The following is a 22,736-nucleotide window of genomic DNA, read 5'->3' on the forward strand; positions in this document are numbered from 1 at the left end:
ATTTGCGTAGTACATTGGTGTTTGCTTCTCCACTGTGTAAATAAGATAATTGAATGGACGTGCAGCAGATTTGTTAACTATTTTTGTATTGCTGCTGTTTATCATTTCATTGTTTGTGTATTTTAGCGCAATGCGTGTTCTCCTTTCCAAATTACCTCGTCCATGGATTGTGGATGAGAAGAAAGATGATGGATACACAGCTTTGCACTTGGCAGCACTCAATAATCATGTTGAAGTAGCAGAACTATTAGTGCACCAGGTAAGACTTTAATTTTTACCAGATTTGTTTCTTGTTTGACAAAGGGAGACATTGGGAGTGTCCTTTCTCTCTAATATGTGTTTATGAAGACGTGCACACATAGTACTATTTGCTGTATTGTATGTCATCTTAGGGTATTAGAAATTGTAACAAATAATGCAACTCTTTTCGTCTACTTTTCTCCACTTAAAATGTGTGTGTTAAAGGGACATAAAACCCCAATTTTTTCTTTCTTTTTTATGATACGATGAGTCCACGGATCATCTTAATTACTAATGGGATATTCACCTCCTGGTCAGCAGGAGGTGGCAAAGAGCACCACAGCAAAGCTGTTACATAGCTCCTCCCTTCCCTCCCACTCCAGTCATTCTCTTTGCCTACGTTAGTGATAGGAAGTGGCAAAGTGAGGTGTTTGCAAAGTGAGGTGTTAGAAAAGATTCTTCAATCAAGAGTTTATTATTTTTAAAGTAGTGCAAGATTGTACTGCTTTAACCTAGAGTGTAGCCGTAGTCCATATCAGTCTCTTCAGTAGAGCAGTGGTGGCTTTAGAGCAATGGGAACTTGTGGGATATAATTCTCACTGCGCCTCCCATAGATTGTATGCTGCCCTGTTTGTAAAAGTCTGAGGGAGAAATACTCAGTACTTTTTGTTCCACAGGCCAATGTGAGGAAGAGGACCTTGCAAGCTGGGTGAACTGCCTTCCTGTCGGGCAGATTTCTAAAGTAAGTGCTACATTTTATTTTCTGGATAAAATTTGGCACTTTATATACTTTACATACTTTCATGGGCACTAGATGACATTATCCCTAGGAGGACTATTTCCTGAGGATATGTTATCGGGCAGTGAATGCAGGCACTGGAGGACGCGGGGAAGTGGCATTGTTTTTATTTTGAGTGATTTAGCATATTTGCAACTCCCAACGGCTTATTTTACTTAGCAGCCGTCTGGGAGGTTTAACCTGTTTTGAACATGACAGGGATGCATGTTAAAGGGACACTGAACCCAAATGTTTTCTTTCGTGATTCAGATAGAGCATGCAATTTTAAGCAACTTTCTAATTTACTTCTATTATCAATTTTTCTTTGTTCTCTTGCTATCTTTATTTGAAAAAGAAAGTTCAGAACCTTGGACAGCACTTGTTTATTGGTGGATGAATGTATCCACCAATCAGTAAGAACAACCCAGGTTGTTCACCAAAATGGGCCGGCATTTAAACTTACATTCTTGCTTCTCAAATAAAGATACCAAGAGAATGAAGAACATTTGCTAATAGGAGTAAATTAGAAAGTTGCTTAAAATTGCATGCTCTATCTGAATCACAAAAGAAAAAATTTGGGTTCAGTATCCCTTTAAGGTGGTAAGCATGTTAGGTGCAATTACTACTCCCGTTGGCTTTCTTTTACTTTACTAGCCGACCGGGAGGTTTGTCTATTTTTTGCCATGTTGTGAGTTATGTCTACTGACTGCTCCATCTTTACATTTTAGCCGCCCGGGAGGTTTAGCTGGAAACGCCCACGATGGGCGGAGCTAAGATATGCGCCATTGTTTGCGCGCCCTTTAGACTCATTCCCGGTGAATCGGAGTGATGAGTAGTCTCTGGTCCTAAAGAAGAGTTTTTCTGTAGTCCGGATGCCTTCTCTGCTGCGTTATGCCATACAGCAGAGAGGCTTCTCATCCAGTACAGAATTAATATTTGGGTAGTGCGGATGCATTCTCTGCTGCGTTGTGAATCATGCAGCAGAGAGGCTTCTTATACAGTACGGCAAAAGTATTTGGGTAGTGCGGATGCCTTCTTTGCTGTGTTGTGAATCATACAGCAGAGAGGCTTCACACATAGTACAAAATAGGCGTTTGAGTAGTCTGGATGCCATCTCTGCTGTGTTGTGTAATACAGCAGAGAGGCTTTAAACGCAGGACCAAAAAAGTGCTTACAGCAGTCAGGAAGACTACTATTTGTTAGTGTCCCATCCGATGTCAGGAAGACTTATCTACAAAGCTTAGAAGAGGTCTGGGGATTCTGTATATTCCTTAAAGAATCTTTCTTTGTGAAAATAAAGCAGTGTATTTAAAATTAAAAGACGCAGCACCATCCATTTTTGATAAGCAAATTGTTAATTCAGATGGTCCAAGAGGCCCTTTGCCATATTAATTAGTATATCCAATGTTAAAGGGAACAAGGTTAGGACGTTTCCTTTATCATTTAAAGTCACTGTAATTTTTGTGATGATAATCAGTTGTATTTAATAAAAGGTGAATAAGGATGTTACTTACACGTTATGTCTTGATACTACTGTGGAAAGATTTTCTGTTCCCCATGTATTAAGAGGATTTTACAGTTCAGAGATAAACTTCTTTTCAGAGCCAACATTGCCTTGGATGTTTCAGAAGCATTCTGACAATGTTCAATATTTTCCGTAGCCTTCTCCTCAAGTGTCCTAGAAACTTAGCGTCCATTCATCCGGTGCCCTGCGCTTCCTCCACAACTCCTCTTGGGGTCATCTTGCAAGACATTGCTTCCCTCTTGTGCTTGTCAGGTGCGTTGTTGGGAGAAAGGTTCTTCAAGCAGTGGTGCCTTGCGTTTAGGTTCCCTGTCTTGTCCCTCCCGTATCATCTGTGTACTCTAGCTTGGGTATTAAATCCCATTAGTAATTAAGATGATACGTGGACTCATCGTGTCATAAAAAAAGAAAAGAAAATTTATGCTTACCTGATAAATTTGTTTATTTTTTGACACGATGAGTCCACGGCCCGCCCTGTTCTTGTAAGACAGGTTTTTGGTTATTATAAACTTCAGACACCTTTGCACCTTGGTTTTTCCTTTCTATCCTTGACTTCGGTCGAATGATTGGAGTGGGCGGGAAGGGAGTAGATATTTAACAGCTTTGCTGTGGTGCTCTTTGCCGCCTCCTGCTTACCAGGAGGTGAATATCCCATTAGTACGGTAATTAAGATGATCCATGGACTCATCATGCCAAAAAGAAACAAATTTATCAGGTAAGGATAAATTTTCTTTCTTTCATGTAATTAGCAAGAGTCCATGAGCTAGTGACGTATGGGATATACATTCCTACCAGGAGGGGCAAAGTTTCCCAAACCTTAAAATGCCTATAAATACACCCCTCACCACACACACAATTCAGTTTTACAAACTTTGCCTCCTATGGAGGTGGTGAAGTAAGTTTGTGCTAGATTCTACGTTGATATGCGCTCCGCAGCAGGTTGGAGCCCGGTTTTCCTCTCAGCGTGCAGTGAATGTCAGAGGGATGTGAGGAGAGTATTGCCTGTTTGAATTCAATGATCTCCTTCTACGGGGTCTATTTCATAGGTTCTCTGTTATCGGTCGTAGAGATTCATCTCTTACCTCCCTTTTCAGATCGACGATATACTCTTATAAATATACCATTACCTCTGCTGATTTTCGTTTCAGTACTGGTTTGGCTTTCTACAAACATGTAGATGAGTGTCCTGGGGTAAGTAAGTCTTATTTTCTGTGACACTCTCTAAGCTATGGTTGGGCACTTTTTTAATAAAGTTCTAAATATATGTATTCAAACATTTATTTGCCTTGACTCAGGATGTTCAACATTCCTTATTTTCAGACAGTCAGTTTCATATTTGGGATAATGCATTTGAATCAAATATTTTTCTTACCTTAAAGATTTGACTTTTTTCCCTGTGGGCTGTTAGGCTCGCGGGGGCTGAAAATGCTTCATTTCTTTCATGTAATTAGCAAGAGTCCATGAGCTAGTGACGTATGGGATATACATTCCTACCAGGAGGGGCAAAGTTTCCCAAACCTCAAAATGCCTATAAATACACCCCTCACCACACCCACAATTCAGTTTTACAAACTTTGCCTCCGATGGAGGTGGTGAAGTAAGTTTGTGCTAGATTCTACGTTGATATGCGCTCCGCAGCAAGTTGGGGCCCGGTTTTCCTCTCAGCGTGCAGTGAATGTCAGAGGGATGTGAGGAGTATTGCCTATTTGAATGCAGTGATCTCCTTCTAAGGGGTCTATTTCATAGGTTCTCTGTTATCGGTCGTAGAGATTCATCTCTTACCTCCCTTTTCAGATCGACGATATACTCTTATATATACCATTACCTCTACTGATTCTCGTTTCAGTACTGGTTTGGCTATCTACTATATGTAGATGAGTGTCCTGGGGTAAGTAAGTCTTATTTTTTGTGACACTCCTAGCTATGGTTGGGCACTTTGTTTATAAAGTTCTAAATATATGTATTCAAACATTTATTTGCCTTGACTCAGAATGTTCAACTTTCCTTATTTTTCAGACAGTCAGTTTCATATTTGGGATAATGCATTTTAATTTAACATTTTTTCTTACCTTAAAATTTGACTTTTTCCCTGTGGGCTGTTAGGCTCGCGGGGGCTGAAAATGCTTCATTTTATTGCGTCATTCTTGGCGCGGACTTTTTTGGCGCAAAAATTCTATTTCCGTTTCCGGCGTCATACGTGTCGCCGGAAGTTGCGTCACTTTTTGACGTTATTTTGCGCCAAAAATGTCGGCGTTCCGGATGTGGCGTCATTTTTGGCGCCAAAAAAGCATTTAGGCGCCAAATAATGTGGGCGTCTTATTTGGCGCGAAAAAATATGGGCGTCACTCTTATCTCCACATTATTTCAGTCTCATTTTTTATTGCTTCTGGTTGCTAGAAGCTTGTTCTTTGGCATTTTTTCCCATTCCTGAAACTGTCATTTAAGGAATTTGATCAATTTTGCTTTATATATATGTTGTTTTTTCTCTTACATATTGCAAGATGTCTCACGTTGCATCTGAGTCAGAAGATACTACAGGAAAATCGCTGTCAAGTGCTGAATCTACCAAAGCTAAGTGTATCTGCTGTAAACTTTTGGTAGCTATTTCTCCAGCTGTTGTTTGTATTGATTGTCATGACAAACTTGTTAAAGCAGATAATATTTCCTTTAGTAAAGTACCATTGCCTGTTGCAGTTCCTTCAACATCTAAGGTGCAGAATGTTCCTGATAATATAAGAGATTTTGTTTCTGAATCCATAAAGAAGGCTATGTCTGTTATTTCTCCTTCTAGTAAACATAAAAAATCTTTTAAAACTTCTCTCCCTACAGATGAATTTTTAACTGAACATCATCATTCTGATTCTGATGATTCCTCTGGTTCAGAGGATTCTGTCTCAGAGGTTGATGCTGATAAATCTTCATATTTATTTAAAATGGAATTTATTCGTTCTTTACTTAAAGAAGTCCTAATTGCTTTAGAAATAGAGGATTCTGGTCCTCTTGATACTAAATCTAAACGTTTAAATAAGGTTTTTAAAACTCCTGTAGTTATTCCAGAAGTTTTTCCTGTCCCTGATGCTATTTCTGCAGTAATTTCCAAAGAATGGGATAATTTGGGTAATTCATTTACTCCTTCTAAACGTTTTAAGCAATTATATCCTGTGCCGCCTGACAGATTAGAATTTTGGGACAAGATCCCTAAAGTTGATGGGGCTATTTCTACCCTTGCTAAACGTACTACTATTCCTACGTCAGATGGTACTTCGTTTAAGGATCCTCTAGATAGGAAAATGGAGTCCTTTCTAAGAAAAGCTGATCTGTGTTCAGGTAATCTTCTTAGACCTGCTATATCTTTGGCTGATGTTGCTGCAGCTTCAACTTTTTGGTTAGAAACTTTAGCGCAACAAGTAACACATCGTGATTCTCATGATATTATTATTCTTCTTCAACATGCTAATAATTTTATCTGTGATGCCATTTTTGATATTATCAGAGTTGATGTCAGGTTTATGTCTCTAGCTATTTTAGCTAGAAGAGCTTTATGGCTTAAAACTTGGAATGCTGATATGGCTTCTAAATCAACTTTACTTTCCATTTCTTTCCAGGGTAACAAATTATTTGGTTCTCAGTTGGATTCCATTATTTCAACTGTTACTGGTGGGAAAGGAACTTTTTTACCACAGGATAAAAAATCTAAAGGTAAAAACAGGGCTAATAATCGTTTTCGTTCCTTTCGTTTCAACAAAGAACAAAAGCCTGATCCTTCATCCTCAGGAGCAGTTTCAGTTTGGAGACCATCTCCAGTCTGGAATAAATCCAAGCCAGCTAGAAAGGCAAAGCCTGCTTCTAAGTCCACATGAAGGTGCGGCCCTCATTCCAGCTCAGCTGGTAGGGGGCAGGTTACGTTTTTTCAAAGAAATTTGGGTCAATTCTGTTCACAATCTTTGGATTCAGAGCATTGTTTCAGAAGGGTACAGAATTTGTTTCAAGTTGAGACCTCCTGCAAAGAGATTTTTTCTTTCCCGTGTCCCAGTAAATCCAGTAAAAGCTCAAGCATTTCTGAAATGTGTTTCAGATCTAGAGTTGACTGGAGTAATTATGCCAGTTCCAGTTTCGGAACAGGGGATGGGGTTTTATTCAAATCTCTTCATTGTACCAAAGAAGGAGAATTCCTTCAGACCAGTTCTGGATCTAAAAATATTGAATCGTTATGTAAGGATACCAACATTCAAGATGGTAACTGTAAGGACTATCTTACCTTTTGTTCAGCAAGGGAATTATATGTCCACAATAGATTTACAGGATGCATATCTGCATATTCCGATTCATCCAGATCACTATCAGTTTCTGAGATTCTCTTTCCTAGACAAGCATTACCAGTTTGTGGCTCTGCCGTTTGGCCTAGCTACAGCTCCAAGAATTTTTACAAAGGTTCTCGGTGCCCTGCTGTCTGTAATCAGAGAACAGGGTATTGTGGTATTTCCTTATTTGGACGATATCTTGGTACTTGCTCAGTCTTTACATTTAGCAGAATCTCATACGAATCGACTTGTGTTGTTTCTTCAAGATCATGGTTGGAGGATCAATTTACCAAAAAGTTCTTTGATTCCTCAGACAAAGGTAACCTTTCTGGGTTTCCAGATGGATTCAGTGTCCATGACTCTGTCTTTAACAGACAAGAGACGTTTAAAATTGATTATAGCTTGTCGAAACCTTCAGTCACAATCATTCCCTTCGGTAGCCTTATGCATGGAAATTCTAGGTCTTATGACTGCTGCATCGGACGCAATCCCCTTTGCTCATTTTCACATGCGACCTCTTCAGCTCTGTATGCTGAAGCAATGGTGCAAGGATTACACGAAGATATCTCAATTAATATCTTTAAAACCGATTGTTCGACACTCTCTAACATGGTGGACAGATCACCATCGTTTAATTCAGGGGGCTTCTTTTGTGCTTCCGACCTGGACTGTAATTTCAACAGATGCAAGTCTCACAGGTTGGGGAGCTGTGTGGGGATCTCTGACGGCACAAGGAGTTTGGGAATCTCAGGAGGTGAGATTACCGATCAATATTTTGGAACTCCAGGCAATTTTCAGAGCTCTTCAGTTTTGGCCTCTTCTGAAGAGAGAATCGTTCATTTGTTTTCAGACAGACAATGTCACAACTGTGGCATACATCAATCATCAAGGAGGGACTCACAGTCCTCTGGCTATGAAAGAAGTATCTCGAATTTTGGTTTGGGCGGAATCCAGCTCCTGTCTAATCTCTGCGGTTCATATTCCAGGTGTAGACAATTGGGAAGCGGATTATCTCAGTCGCCAAACGTTGCATCCGGGCGAATGGTCTCTTCACCCAGAGGTATTTCTTCAGATTGTTCAAATGTGGGAACTTCCAGAAATAGATCTGATGGCGTCCCATCTAAACAAGAAACTTCCCAGGTATCTGTCCAGATCCCGGGATCCTCAGGCGGAGGCAGTGGATGCATTATCACTTCCCTGGAAGTATCATCCTGCCTATATCTTTCCGCCTCTAGTTCTTCTTCCAAGAGTAATCTCCAAGATTCTGAAGGAATGCTCGTTTGTTCTCCTGGTAGCTCCGGCATGGCCTCACAGGTTTTGGTATGCGGATCTTGTCCGGATGGCCTCTTGCCAACCGTGGACTCTTCCGTTAAGACCAGACCTTCTGTCACAAGGTCCTTTTTTCCATCAGGATCTGAAATCCTTAAATTTAAAGGTATGGAGATTGAACGCTTGATTCTTGGTCAAAGAGGTTTCTCTGACTCTGTGATTAATACTATGTTACAGGCTCGTAAATCTGTATCTCGAGAGATATATTATAGAGTCTGGAAGACTTATATTTCTTGGTGTCTTTCTCATCATTTTTCCTGGCATTCTTTTAGAATACCGAGAATTTTACAGTTCCTTCAGGATGGTTTAGATAAGGGTTTGTCCGCAAGTTCTTTGAAAGGACAAATCTCTGCTCTTTCTGTTCTTTTTCACAGAAAGATTGCTATTCTTCCTGATATTCATTGTTTTGTACAAGCTTTGGTTCGTATAAAACCTGTCATTAAGTCAATTTCTCCTCCTTGGAGTTTGAATTTGGTTCTGGGAGCTCTTCAATCTCCTCCGTTTGAACCTATGCTTTCATTGGACATTAAATTACTTTCTTGGAAAGTTTTGTTCCTTTTGGCCATCTCTTCTGCCAGAAGAGTTTCTGTGTTATCTGCTCTTTCTTGTGAGTCTCCTTTTCTGATTTTTCATCAGGATAAGGCGGTGTTGCGAACTTCTTTTGAATTTTTACCTAAAGTTGTGAATTCCAACAACATTAGTAGAGAAATTGTGGTTCCTTCATTATGTCCTAATCCTAAGAATTCTAAGGAGAAATCGTTGCATTCTTTAGATGTTGTTAGAGCTTTGAAATATTATGTTGAAGCTACGAAATCTTTTCGTAAGACTTCTAGTCTATTTGTTATCTTTTCCGGTTCTAGAAAAGGCCAGAAAGCTTCTGCCATTTCTTTGGCATCTTGGTTGAAATCTTTAATTCATCTTGCTTATGTTGAGTCGGGTAAGACTCCGCCTCAGAGAATTACAGCTCATTCTACTAGGTCAGTTTCTACTTCCTGGGCGTTTAGGAATGAAGCTTCAGTTGACCAGATCTGCAAAGCAGCTACTTGGTCCTCTTTGCATACTTTTACTAAATTCTACCATTTTGATGTATTTTCTTCTTCTGAAGCAGTCTTTGGTAGAAAAGTACTTCAGGCAGCGGTTTCAGTTTGAATCTTCTGCTTATGTTTTTCGTTAAACTTTATTTTGGGTGTGGATTTTTCAGCAGGAATTGGCTGTCTTTATTTTATCCCTCCCTCTCTAGTGACTCTTGTGTGGAAAGATCCACTTCTTGGGTAGTCATTATCCCATACGTCACTAGCTCATGGACTCTTGCTAATTACATGAAAGAAAACATAATTTATGTAAGAACTTACCTGATAAATTCATTTCTTTCATATTAGCAAGAGTCCATGAGGCCCGCCCTTTTTTTGTGGTGGTTATGATTTTGTATAAAGCACAATTATTCCAATTCCTTATTTTATATGCTTTCGCACTTTTTTTCTTATCACCCCACTTCTTGGCTATTCGTTAAACTGAATTGTGGGTGTGGTGAGGGGTGTATTTATAGGCATTTTGAGGTTTGGGAAACTTTGCCCCTCCTGGTAGGAATGTATATCCCATACGTCACTAGCTCATGGACTCTTGCTAATATGAAAGAAATGAATTTATCAGGTAAGTTCTTACATAAATTATGTTTTTATTGCGTCATTCTTGGCGCGGACGTTTTTGGTGCAAAAAATCTTTTCTGTTTCCGGCGTCATACGTGTCGCCGGAAGTTGCGTCATTTTTGACGTTCTTTTGCGCCAAAAAATGTCGGCGTTCCGGACGTGGCGTCATTTTTGGCGCCAAAAGCATTTAGGCGCCAAATAATGTGGGCGTCTTATTTGGCGCTAAAAAAAATATGGGCGTCGCTTTTGTCTCCACATTATTTAAGTCTCATTATTTATTGCTTCTGGTTGCTAGAAGCTTGTTCACTGGCATTTTTTCCCATTCCTGAAACTGTCATTTAAGGAATTTGATCAATTTTGCTTTATATGTTGTTTTTTCTCTTACATATTGCAAGATGTCTCACGTTGCATCTGAGTCAGAAGATACTTCAGGAAAATCGCTGTCTGGTGCTGGAACTACCAAAGCTAAGTGTATCTGCTGTAAACTTTTGGTAGCTATTCCTCCAGCTGTTGTTTGTATTAATTGTCATGACAAACTTGTTAATGCAGATAATATTTCCTTTAGTAATGTACCCATTACCTGTTGCAGTTCCATCAACATCTAATGTTCAGAATGTTCCTAATAACATAAGAGATTTTGTTTCTGAATCCATCAAGAAGGCTATGTCTGTTATTCCTCCTTCTAGTAAACATATAAAATCTATTAAAACTTCTCTTTATACAGATGAATTTTTAAATGAACATCATCATTCTGATTCTAATGACTCTTCTGGTTCAGAGGATTCTGTCTCAGAGATTGATGCTGATAAATCTTCATATTTATTTAAAATGGAATTTATTCGTTCTTTACTTAAAGAAGTACTAATTGCTTTAGAAATTGAGGATTCTGGTCCTCTTGATACTAAATCTAAACGTTTAGATAAGGTCTTTAAATCTCCTGTGGTTATTCCAGAAGTTTTTCCTGTTCCTAATGCTATTTCTGAAGTAATTTCCAGAGAATGGAATAATTTGGGTAATTCATTTACTCCTTCTAAACGTTTTAAGCAATTATATCCTGTGCTGTCAGACAGATTAGAATTTTGGGACAAAATCCCTAAAGTTGATGGGGCTATTTCTACCCTTGCTAAACGTACTACTATTCCTACGTCAGATGGTACTTCGTTTAAGGATCCTTTAGATAGGAAAATTGAATCCTTTCTAAGAAAAGCTTATCTGTGTTCAGGTAATCTTCTTAGACCTGCTATATCATTGGCTGATGTTGCTGCAGCTTCAACTTTTTGGTTGGAAACTTTAGCGCAACAAGTAACAGATCATGATTCTCATAATATTATTATTCTTCTTCAACATGCTAATAATTTTATCTGTGATGCCATTTTTGATATTATCAGAGTTGATGTCAGGTTTATGTCTCTAGCTATTTTAGCTAGAAGAGCTTTATGGCTTAAAACTTGGAATGCTGATATGTCTTCTAAATCAACTCTACTTTCCATTTCTTTCCAGGGTAACAAATTATTTGGTTCTCAGTTGGATTCTATTATCTCAACTGTTACTGGTGGGAAAGGAACTTTTTCTTCTGTTATGTGTGATCAGTCCACGGGTCATCATTACTTCTGGGATATAACTCCTCCCCAACAGGAAATGCAAGAGGATTCACCCAGCAGAGCTGCATATAGCTCCTCCCCTCTACGTCACTCCCAGTCATTCTCTTGCACCCAACGACTAGATAGGATGTGTGAGAGGACTATGGTGATTATACTTAGTTTTTATAACTTCAATCAAAAGTTTGTTATTTTACAATAGCACCGGAGCGTGTTATTGCCTCTCTGGCAGAGTTTGAAGAAGAATCTACCAGAGTTTTTACTATGATTTTAACCGGAGTAGTTAAGATCATATTGCTGTTTCTCGGCCATCTGAGGGAGGTAAAAGCTTCAGATCAGGGGACAGCGGGCAGATGAATCTGCATTGAGGTATGTAGCAGTTTTTATTTTCTGAATGGAATTGATGAGAAAATCCTGCCATACCGTTATAATGACATGTATGTATACACTACACTTCAGTATTCTGGGGATGGTATTTCACTGGAATTACTCTGTTAAAAGTACATTAAACCTTTTAATAGGTTTTTATTATGTTAAACGTTTTTTGCTGGAATGTAGAATCGTTTGCATTTTCTGAGGTACTGAGTGAATAAATGTTTGGGCATTATTTTTCCACTTGGCAGTTGCTTGTTTTAATTGTGACAGTTTCGTTTCTCTCTCACTGCTGTGTGTGAGGGGGAGGGGCCGTTTTTGGCGCTCTTTGCTACGCTCTCTAACAGAACTCAGGGGTCTTCAAACTTCTTTGGAGGGAGGTAGATTCTCTCAGCAGAGCTGTGAGACTTATATATTGACTGTGATTAAAAACGTTGCTCTGTAATTTTTATGTTTCAAATTTAATTATTGTTACTTTACTAATGGGAACAAACCTTTGCTAAAAGTTGTGTTGTTTTTAAGGATTGATGTTATAACTGTTTTTCAGTTCATTATTTCAACTGTCATTTAATCGTTTAGTGTTTCTTTGAGGCACAGTACGTTTTTGTTAAATAAGATTGTAACCAAGTTGCAAGGTTATTGCTAGTGTGTTAAACATGTCTGATTCAGAGGAAGATACCTGTGTCATTTGTTCCAATGCCAAGGTGGAGCCCAATAGAAATTTATGTACTAACTGTATTGATGCTACTTTAAATAAAAGCCAATCTGTACAAATTGAACAAATTTCACCAAACAGCGAGCCGACTAACTCGCCTCACGTGTCAGTACCTGCATCTCCCGCCCGGGAGGTGCGTGATATTGTGGCGCCTAGTACATCTGGGCGGCCATTACAGATAACATTACAAGATATGGCTACTGTTATGACTGAAGTTTTGGCTAAATTACCAGAACTAAGAGGCAAGCGTGATCACTCTGGGGTGAGAACAGAGTGCGCTGATAATACTAGGGCCATGTCTGATACTGCGTCACAGCTTGCAGAGCATGAGGACGGAGAGCTTCATTCTGTGGGTGACGGTTCTGATCCAAACAGATTGGATTCAGATATTTCAAATTTTAAATTTAAATTGGAGAACCTCCGTGTATTACTAGGGGAGGTTTTAGCGGCTCTTAATGATTGTAACACTGTTGCAATACCAGAGAAATTGTGTAGGTTGGATAAATACTTTGCGGTACCGGCGAGTACTGACGTTTTTCCTATACCTAAGAGACTAACTGAAATTGTTACTAAGGAGTGGGATAGACCCGGTGTGCCGTTCTCACCCCCTCCAATATTTAGAAAGATGTTTCCAATAGACGCCACCACACGGGACTTATGGCAAACGGTCCCTAAGGTGGAGGGAGCAGTTTCTACTTTAGCTAAGCGTACCACTATCCCGGTGGAGGATAGCTGTGCCTTTTCAGATCCAATGGATAAAAAATTAGAGGGTTACCTTAAGAAAATGTTTGTTCAACAAGGTTTTATATTGCAACCCCTTGCATGCATCGCGCCGATTACGGCTGCGGCAGCATTTTGGATTGAGTCTCTGGAAGAGAACCTTAGTTCAGCTACGCTGGACGACATTACGGACAGGCTTAGAGTCCTTAAACTAGCTAATTCATTCATTTCGGAGGCCGTAGTACATTTAACCAAACTTACGGCTAAGAACTCAGGATTCGCCATTCAGGCACGTAGGGCGCTGTGGCTAAAATCCTGGTCAGCTGATGTAACTTCTAAGTCCAAATTACTTAATATACCTTTCAAGGGGCAAACTTTATTTGGGCCCGGTTTGAAAGAAATTATCGCTGACATTACAGGAGGTAAGGGCCACGCCCTGCCTCAAGACAAAGCCAAAGCTAAGGCTAGACAGTCTAATTTTCGTCCCTTTCGGAATTTCAAAGCAGGAGCAGCACCAACTTCCACTGCACCAAAACAGGAAGGAGCTGTTGCTCGTTACAGACAAGGCTGGAAACCTAACCAGTCCTGGAACAAGGGCAAGCAGGCCAGGAAACCTGCTGCTGCCCCAAAGACAGCATGAACCGAGGGCCCCCGATCCGGGACCGGATCTAGTGGGGGGCAGACTCTCTCTCTTCGCCCAGGCTTGGGCAAGAGATGTTCAGGATCCCTGGGCGCTAGAGATCATATCTCAGGGATACCTTCTAGACTTCAAATTCTCTCCCCCAAGAGAGAGATTTCATCTGTCAAGGTTGTCAACAAACCAGATAAAAAAAGAAGCGTTTCTACGCTGTGTACAAGATCTGTTATTAATGGGAGTGATCCATCCGGTTCCGCGGTCGGAACTAGGACAAGGGTTTTACTCAAACCTGTTTGTGGTTCCCAAAAAAGAGGGAACTTTCAGGCCAATCTTGGATTTAAAGATCCTAAACAAATTCTTAAGAGTTCCATCGTTCAAAATGGAAACTATTCGGACAATCTTACCCATGATCCAAAAGGGTCAGTACATGACCACAGTGGATTTAAAGGATGCTTACCTTCACATACCGATTCACAAAGATCATTACCGGTATCTAAGGTTTGCCTTCTTAGACAGGCATTACCAGTTTGTAGCTCTTCCATTCGGATTGGCTACGGCTCCAAGAATCTTCACAAAGGTTCTGGGTGCCCTTCTGGCGGTACTAAGACCGCGAGGAATTTCGGTAGCTCCGTACCTAGACGACATTCTGATACAAGCTTCAAGCTTTCAAACTGCCAAGTCTCATACAGAGTTAGTTCTGGCATTTCTAAGGTCGCATGGATGGAAAGTGAACGAAAAGAAGAGTTCTCTCTTTCCTCTCACAAGAGTTCCATTCTTGGGGACTCTTATAGATTCTGTAGAAATGAAGATTTATCTGACAGAAGACAGATTAACAAAGCTTCTAAATGCATGCCGTGTCCTTCATTCCATTCAACTCCCGTCAGTAGCTCAATGCATGGAGGTGATCGGCTTAATGGTAGCAGCAATGGACATAGTACCCTTTGCACGTCTACATCTCAGACCGCTGCAATTGTGCATGCTGAGTCAGTGGAATGGGGATTACTCAGACTTGTCCCCTACTCTGAATCTGGATCAAGAGACCAGAAAATCTCTTCTATGGTGGCTTTCTCGGCCACATCTGTCCAGGGGGATGCCATTCAGCAGGCCGGACTGGACAATTGTAACAACAGACGCCAGCCTACTAGGTTGGGGCGCTGTCTGGAATTCTCTGAAGGCTCAGGGACAATGGAATCAGGAGGAAAGTCTCCTGCCAATAAACATTCTGGAATTGAGAGCAGTTCTCAATACCCTTCTGGCTTGGCCCCAGTTAAAAACTCGGGGGTTCATCAGGTTTCAGTCGGACAACATCACGACTGTAGCTTACATCAACCATCAAGGAGGGACAAGAAGCTCCCTAGCAATGATGGAAGTATCAAAGATAATTCGCTGGGCAGAGTCTCACTCTTGCCACCTGTCAGCAATCCACATCCCGGGAGTGGAGAACTGGGAGGCGGATTTCTTGAGTCGCCAGACTTTTCATCCGGGGGAGTGGGAACTTCATCCGGAGGTCTTTGCCCAAATACTTCGACGTTGGGGCAAACCAGAGATAGATCTCATGGCGTCTCGCCAGAACGCCAAACTTCCTCGCTACGGGTCCAGATCCAGGGATCCGGGAGTGGTTCTGATAGATGCTTTGACAGCACCTTGGAACTTCGGGATGGCTTATGTGTTTCCACCCTTCCCGCTGCTTCCTCGATTGATTGCCAAAATCAAACAGGAGAGAGCATCAGTGATTCTAATAGCGCCTGCATGGCCACGCAGGACTTGGTATGCAGATCTAGTGGACATGTCATCCTGTCCGCCTTGGTCCCTACCTCTAAGACAGGACCTTCTGATACAGGGTCCATTCAAACATCAAAATCTAACTTCTCTGAAGCTGACTGCTTGGAAATTGAACGCTTGATTTTATCAAAACGTGGTTTTTCTGAGTCGGTTATTGATACCCTGATACAGGCTAGGAAGCCTGTTACCAGAAGGATTTACCATAAGATATGGCGTAAATACCTATACTGGTGCGAATCCAAAGGTTACTCCTGGAGTAAGGTTAGGATTCCTAGGATATTGTCCTTTCTACAAGAAGGTTTAGAAAAGGGTTTATCGGCTAGCTCATTAAAGGGACAGATCTCAGCTCTGTCCATCTTGTTACACAGGCGTCTGTCAGAAAATCCAGACGTCCAGGCCTTTTGTCAGGCTTTAGCTAGGATCAAGCCTGTGTTTAAAACTGTTGCTCCGCCATGGAGTTTAAACCTTGTTCTTAACGTTCTACAAGGAGTTCCGTTTGAACCCCTTCATTCCATTGATATAAAGTTGTTATCTTGGAAAGTGTTATTTTTAATGGCTATTTCTTCGGCTCGGAGAGTCTCTGAGTTATCAGCTTTACATTGTGATTCTCCTTATTTGATTTTTCATTCAGATAAGGTAGTTCTGCGTACAAAACCTGGGTTCTTACCTAAGGTAGTCACTAACAGGAACATCAATCAAGAGATCGTGGTGCCTTCCCTGTGCCCGAATCCTTCTTCAAAGAAGGAACGTCTTCTACACAATCTGGATGTAGTTCGTGCCCTCAAGTTCTACTTGCAGGCAACTAAGGATTTCGACAAACGTCTTCCCTGTTTGTCGTGTACTCTGGTCAGAGGAGAGGTCATAAGGCTTCGGCTACCTCTCTCTCCTTCTGGCTTCGTAGCATAATTCGTTTAGCCTATGAGACTGCTGGACAGCAGCCTCCTGAAAGAATTACAGCTCATTCTACTAGAGCTGTGGCTTCCACTTGGGCCTTTAAGAATGAGGCCTCTGTTGAACAGATTTGCAAGGCTGCAACTTGGTCTTCGCTTCATACTTTTTCCAAATTTTACAAATTTGACACTTTTGCTTCTTCGGAGGCTATTTTTGGGAGAAAGGTTCTTCAGGCAGTGGTTCCTTCTGTATAATGAGCCTGCCTATCCCTCCCGTCATCCGTGTACTTTTGCTTTGGTATTGGTATCCCAGAAGTAATGATGACCCGTGGACTGATCACACATAACAGAAGAAAACATAATTTATGCTTACCTGATAAATTCCTTTCTTCTGTTGTGTGATCAGTCCACGGCCCACCCTGTTTTTTAAGGCAGGTAAATATCTTTTAAATTATACTCCAGTCACCACTTCACCCTTGGTTTCTCCTTTCTCGTTGATTCTTGGTCGAATGACTGGGAGTGACGTAGAGGGGAGGAGCTATATGCAGCTCTGCTGGGTGAATCCTCTTGCATTTCCTGTTGGGGAGGAGTTATATCCCAGAAGTAATGATGACCCGTGGACTGATCACACAACAGAAGAAAGGAATTTATCAGGTAAGCATAAATTATGTTTTTACCACAGGATAAAAAATCTAAGGGTAAAAACAGGGCTAATAATCGTTTTCGTTCCTTTCGTTTCAACAAAGAACAAAAGCCTGATCCTTCATCCTCAGGAGCAGTTTCAGTTTGGAAACCATCTCCAGTCTGGAATAAATCCAAGCCTTCTAGAAAAGCAAAGCCAGCTTCTAAGTCCACATGAAGGTGCGGCCCTCATTCCAGCTCAGCTGGTAGGGGGCAGGTTACGTTTTTTCAAAGAAATTTGGATCAATTCTGTTCCCAATCTTTGGATTCAGAACATTGTTTCAGAAGGGTACAGAATTGGTTTCAAGATAAGACCTCTTGCAAAGAGAGTTTTTCTTTCCCGTGTCCCAGTAAATCCAGTGAAAGCTCAAGCATTTCTGAAATGTGTTTCAGATCTAGAGTTGGCTGGAGTAATTATGCCAGTTCCAGTTCTGGAACAGGGGCTGGGGTTTTATTCGAATCTCTTCATTGTACCAAAGAAGGAGAATTCCTTCAGACCAGTTCTGGATCTAAAAATATTGAATCATTATGTAAGGATACCAACGTTCAAAATGGTAACTGTAAGGACTATCTTGCCTTTTGTTCAGCAAGGGCATTATATGTCCACAATAGTTTTACAGGATGCATATCTGCATATTCCGATTCATCCAGATCATTATCAGTTCCTGAGATTCTCTTTTCTGGACAAGCATTACCAGTTTGTGGCTCTGCCGTTTGGCCTAGCTACAGCTCCAAGAATTTTTACAAAGGTTCTCGGTGCCCTTCTGTCTGTAATCAGAGAACAGGGTATTGTGGTATTTCCTTATTTGGACGATATCTTGGTACTTGCTCAGTCTTTACATTTAGCAGAATCTCATACGAATCGACTTGTGTTGTTTCTTCAAGATCATGGTTGGAGGATCAATTCACTAAAAAGTTCATTGATTCCTCAGACAAGGGTAACCTTTCTGGGTTTCCAGATCGATTCAGTGTCCATGACTCTGTCTTTGACAGACAAGAGACGTTTAAAATTGATTTCAGCTTGTCGAAACCTTCAGTCACAATCATTCCCTTCGGTAGCCTTATGCATGGAAATTCTAGGTCTTATGACTGCTGCATCGGACGCGATCCCCTTTGCTCGTTTTCACATGCGACCTCTTCAGCTCTGTATGCTGAATCAATGGTGCAGGGATTACACAAAGATATCTCAATTAATATCTTTAAAACCGATTGTACGACACTCTCTAACGTGGTGGACAGATCACCATCGTTTAATTCAGGGGGCTTCTTTTGTTCTTCCGACCTGGACTGTAATTTCAACAGATGCAAGTCTCACAGGTTGGGGAGCTGTATGGGGATCTCTGACGGCACAAGGAGCTTTGGAATCTCAGGAGGTGAGATTACCGATCAATATTTTGGAACTCCGTGCAATTTTCAGAGCTCTTCAGTCTTGGCCTCTTCTGAAGAGAGAATCGTTCATTTGTTTTCAGACAGACAATGTCACAACTGTGGCATACATCAATCATCAAGGAGGGACTCACAGTCCTCTGGCTATGAAAGAAGTATCTCGAATTCTGGTTTGGGCGGAATCCAGCTCCTGTCTAATCTCTGCGGTTCATATCCCAGGTATAGACAATTGGGAAGCGGATTATCTCAGTCGCCAAACGTTGCATCCGGGCGAATGGTCTCTTCACCCAGAGGTATTTCTTCAGATTGTTCAAATGTGGGAGTTTCCAGAAATAGATCTGATGGCGTCTCATCTAAACAAGAAACTTCCCAGGTATCTGTCCAGATCCCGGGATCCTCAGGCGGAAGCAGTGGATGCATTATCACTTCCTTGGAAGTATCATCCTGCCTATATCTTTCCGCCTCTAGTTCTTCTTCCAAGAGTAATCTCCAAGATTCTGAAGGAATGCTCGTTTGTTCTGCTGGTAGCTCCGGCATGGCCTCACAGGTTTTGGTATGCGGATCTTGTCCGGATGGCCTCTTGCCATCCGTGGACTCTTCCGCTAAGACCAGACCTTCTGTCGCAAGGTCCTTTTTTCCATCAGGATCTCAAATCCTTAAATTTAAAGGTATGGAGATTGAACGCTTGATTCTTTGTGTAAGAGGTTTCTCTGACTCTGTGATTAATACTATGTTACAGGCTCGTAAATCTGTATCCAGAGAGATATATTATAGAGTCTGGAAGACTTATATTTCTTGGTGTCTTTCTCATCATTTTTCTTGGCATTCTTTTAGAATTCCGAGAATTTTACAGTTTCTTCAGGATGGTTTAGATAAAGGTTTATACGCAAGTTCTTTGAAAGGACAAATCTCTGCTCTTTCTGTTCTTTTTCACAGAAAGATTGCTAATCTTCCTGATATTCATTGTTTTGTACAAGCTTTGGTTCGTATAAAACCTGTCATTAAGTCAATTTCTCCTCCTTGGAGTTTGAATTTGGTTCTGGGGGCTCTTCAAGCTCCTCCGTTTGAACCTATGCATTCTTTGGACATTAAATTACTTTCTTGGAAAGTTTTGTTCCTTTTGGCGATCTCTTCTGCCAGAAGAGTCTCTGAATTATCTGCTCTTTCTTGTGAGTCTCCTTTTCTGATTTTTCATCACGATAAGGCGGTGTTGCGAACTTCTTTTGAATTTTTACCTAAGGTTGTGAATTCCAACAACATTAGTAGAGAAATTGTGGTTCCTTCATTATGTCCTAATCCTAAGAATTCTAAGGAGAAATCGTTGCATTCTTTGGATGTTGTTAGAGCTTTGAAATATTATGTTGAAGCTACTAAGTCTTTCCGAAAGACTTCTAGTCTATTTGTTATCTTTTCCGGTTCTAGAAAAGGCCAGAAAGCTTCTGCCATTTCTTTGGCATCTTGGTTGAAATCTTTAATTCATCATGCCTATGTCGAGTCGGGTAAAACTCCGCCTCAAAGGATTACAGCTCATTCTACTAGGTCAGTTTCTACTTCCTGGGCGTTTAGGAATGACGCTTCGGTTGATCAGATTTGCAAAGCAGCAACTTGGTCCTCTTTGCATACTTTTACTAAATTCTACCATTTTGATGTATTTTCTTCTTCTGAAGCAGTTTTTGGTAGAAAAGTACTTCAGGCAGCGGTTTCAGTTTGAATCTTCTGTTTATGTTTTTCATTAAACTTTATTTTGGGTGTGGATTATTTCAGCAGGAATTGGCTGTCTTTATTTTATCCCTCCCTCTCTAGTGACTCTTGCGTGGAAAGATCCACATCTTGGGTAGTCATTATCCCATACGTCACTAGCTCATGGACTCTTGCTAATTACATGAAAGAAAACATAATTTATGTAAGAACTTACCTGATAAATTCATTTCTTTCATATTAGCAAGAGTCCATGAGGCCCGCCCTTTTTTGTGGTGGTTATGATTTTTTTGTATAAAGCACAATTATTCCAATTCCTTATTTTATATGCTTTCGCACTTTTTTCTTATCACCCCACTTCTTGGCTATTCGTTAAACTGAATTGTGGGTGTGGTGAGGGGTGTATTTATAGGCATTTTAAGGTTTGGGAAACTTTGCCCCTCCTGGTAGGAATGTATATCCCATACGTCACTAGCTCATGGACTCTTGCTAATTACATGAAAGAAAACATAATTTATGTAAGAACTTACCTGATAAATTCATTTCTTTCATATTAGCAAGAGTCCATGAGGCCCGCCCTTTTTTGTGGTGGTTATGATTTTTTTGTATAAAGCACAATTATTCCAATTCCTTATTTTATATGCTTTCGCACTTTTTTCTTATCACCCCACTTCTTGGCTATTCGTTAAACTGAATTGTGGGTGTGGTGAGGGGTGTATTTATAGGCATTTTAAGGTTTGGGAAACTTTGCCCCTCCTGGTAGGAATGTATATCCCATACGTCACTAGCTCATGGACTCTTGCTAATATGAAAGAAATGAATTTATCAGGTAAGTTCTTACATAAATTATGTTTTTTATGACTCAGATTGAGCAGACCATTTTAAACAACTTTCCAATTTGCTTCTATCATCAAATTTTCTCAGTTTTCTTGTAATCCATTGTTGAAAAGTAGAAAGGTAAGCTCAGGAGTGTGCACGTGTGTATAGCACTAGATGGCACAAGTTTTGCAAAAATGTTATACATGAGCAATAGATGGCATCACTATTTCCAGCCATGTAGTTCTTCATACATGTGCTTGCTACCTATCTAGATATCTCTTCAACAAAGACAATCTAAGATCAAAGCAAATTTGATAATAGAAGTAAATGTGATACTTTAAAATTGCGCTCTTTGTCTGAATCATGAAAAAAAAAATTGGGTTTCATGTTCCTTTAAAGGAAGTACCACTTAGGTGGTGAGCTATTTCACACACCTGTAGCTGTTTTTTAGTCGTTTGGCCACACTTTAAACATAAATTTGAACTTTTTATGTGAATTACCCTCATAAAATGAATATAATCACTTTAGTTTGCAGTAAAAAATAATAATTTTTGTGTCATTTTATGTGTTTATAGTAAATAGCAGTTTGGTAGTCATTTCCTAAATATTTCAAACAAACATTATATGGTCTCACATTTAGCAGTTTTTTCACTTTCCCAAAATGCTAACATTTTTATATTCAATTACAATTGTTAAATATCTAAAGATAAAATGTATTTTGCACTTCCTTGCAATTTATGTCGATAAGCAGTACACCTAAAATATCTGACTATAAACCTACAAACCTTTTTAAATTATGCAAAATTCTTATTTCTCCTACATTGGTGTATCCGGTCCACGGCTTCATCCTTACTTGTGGGATATTCTCAATCCCTACAGGAAGTGGCAAAGAGAGCACACAGCAGAGCTGTCCATATAGCTCCCCTCAGTCTCCGCCCCCCCATCATTCCCTTTGCCGCTCTAACTAGTAGCATCTCCACGGGGGTGGTAAAGAGTATGTGGTGTTTAGTTGTTGTTTTTTTATTCTTCTATCAAGAGTTTGTTATTTTAAAATAGTGCCGGCTTGTACTATTTACTCTGCAGCAGAAAGTGATGAAGATTTCTGCCGAGAGGAATATGATTTTAGCACCAGTAACTAAAATCCATTGCTGTTCCCACGCAGGACTGTTGAAACCAGAGAACTTCAGTTGGGGGGAACAGTTTGCAGGCTTAACTGCTTCAGGTATGATCAGTCATTTTTGTAACAAGACCTAGTAATGCTAGAAGAATGTCAGAAATCCCCTCTGGGATAGGTAAGCCATTTTTCTTAGACTCTGTATAAAATTATGGCTTATATTAAGGGCTCTATGCTGGTTGACACTATTGTGGGCTAAATCGATTGCTTTTTAGCATGTTTTCACTATAAATAAGGTGTTTTTTCAGACTCGCTTATCTTTAGACCAGATAAAGAGACAGGCATTCTTACATTGCGTAGAAGACCTTTTAAAAATGGGAGTGATAAACCCAGTTCCAACAGCAGAACAAGGACTGGGATTTTACTCAAACCTGTTTGTAGTTCCCAAAAAGGAAGGAACTTTCAGGCCAATTCTGGATTTAAAGATCCTAAACAAATTCCTCAGAGT

The 22,736-nt window shown here is 40.3% G+C and overlaps 1 protein-coding gene across 2 annotated transcripts in view; it reads left to right on the forward strand.

Annotated features, from left to right (window-relative positions):
- MIB1 (MIB E3 ubiquitin protein ligase 1) overlaps positions 1–22,736 on the forward strand; it is a 476,845-nt gene that overhangs the window by 268,635 nt on the left and 185,474 nt on the right. For both annotated transcript variants that reach the window (XM_053714972.1, XM_053714973.1), the window contains exon 13: positions 127–259. In XM_053714972.1, coding sequence (XP_053570947.1) covers positions 127–259 — 133 coding nt within the window. The remainder of the gene's footprint in view (positions 1–126; positions 260–22,736) is intronic.

This window comes from Bombina bombina, chromosome 5 (genome assembly GCF_027579735.1).
Source record: "Bombina bombina isolate aBomBom1 chromosome 5, aBomBom1.pri, whole genome shotgun sequence".
Lineage (NCBI taxonomy): Eukaryota > Metazoa > Chordata > Amphibia > Anura > Bombinatoridae > Bombina > Bombina bombina.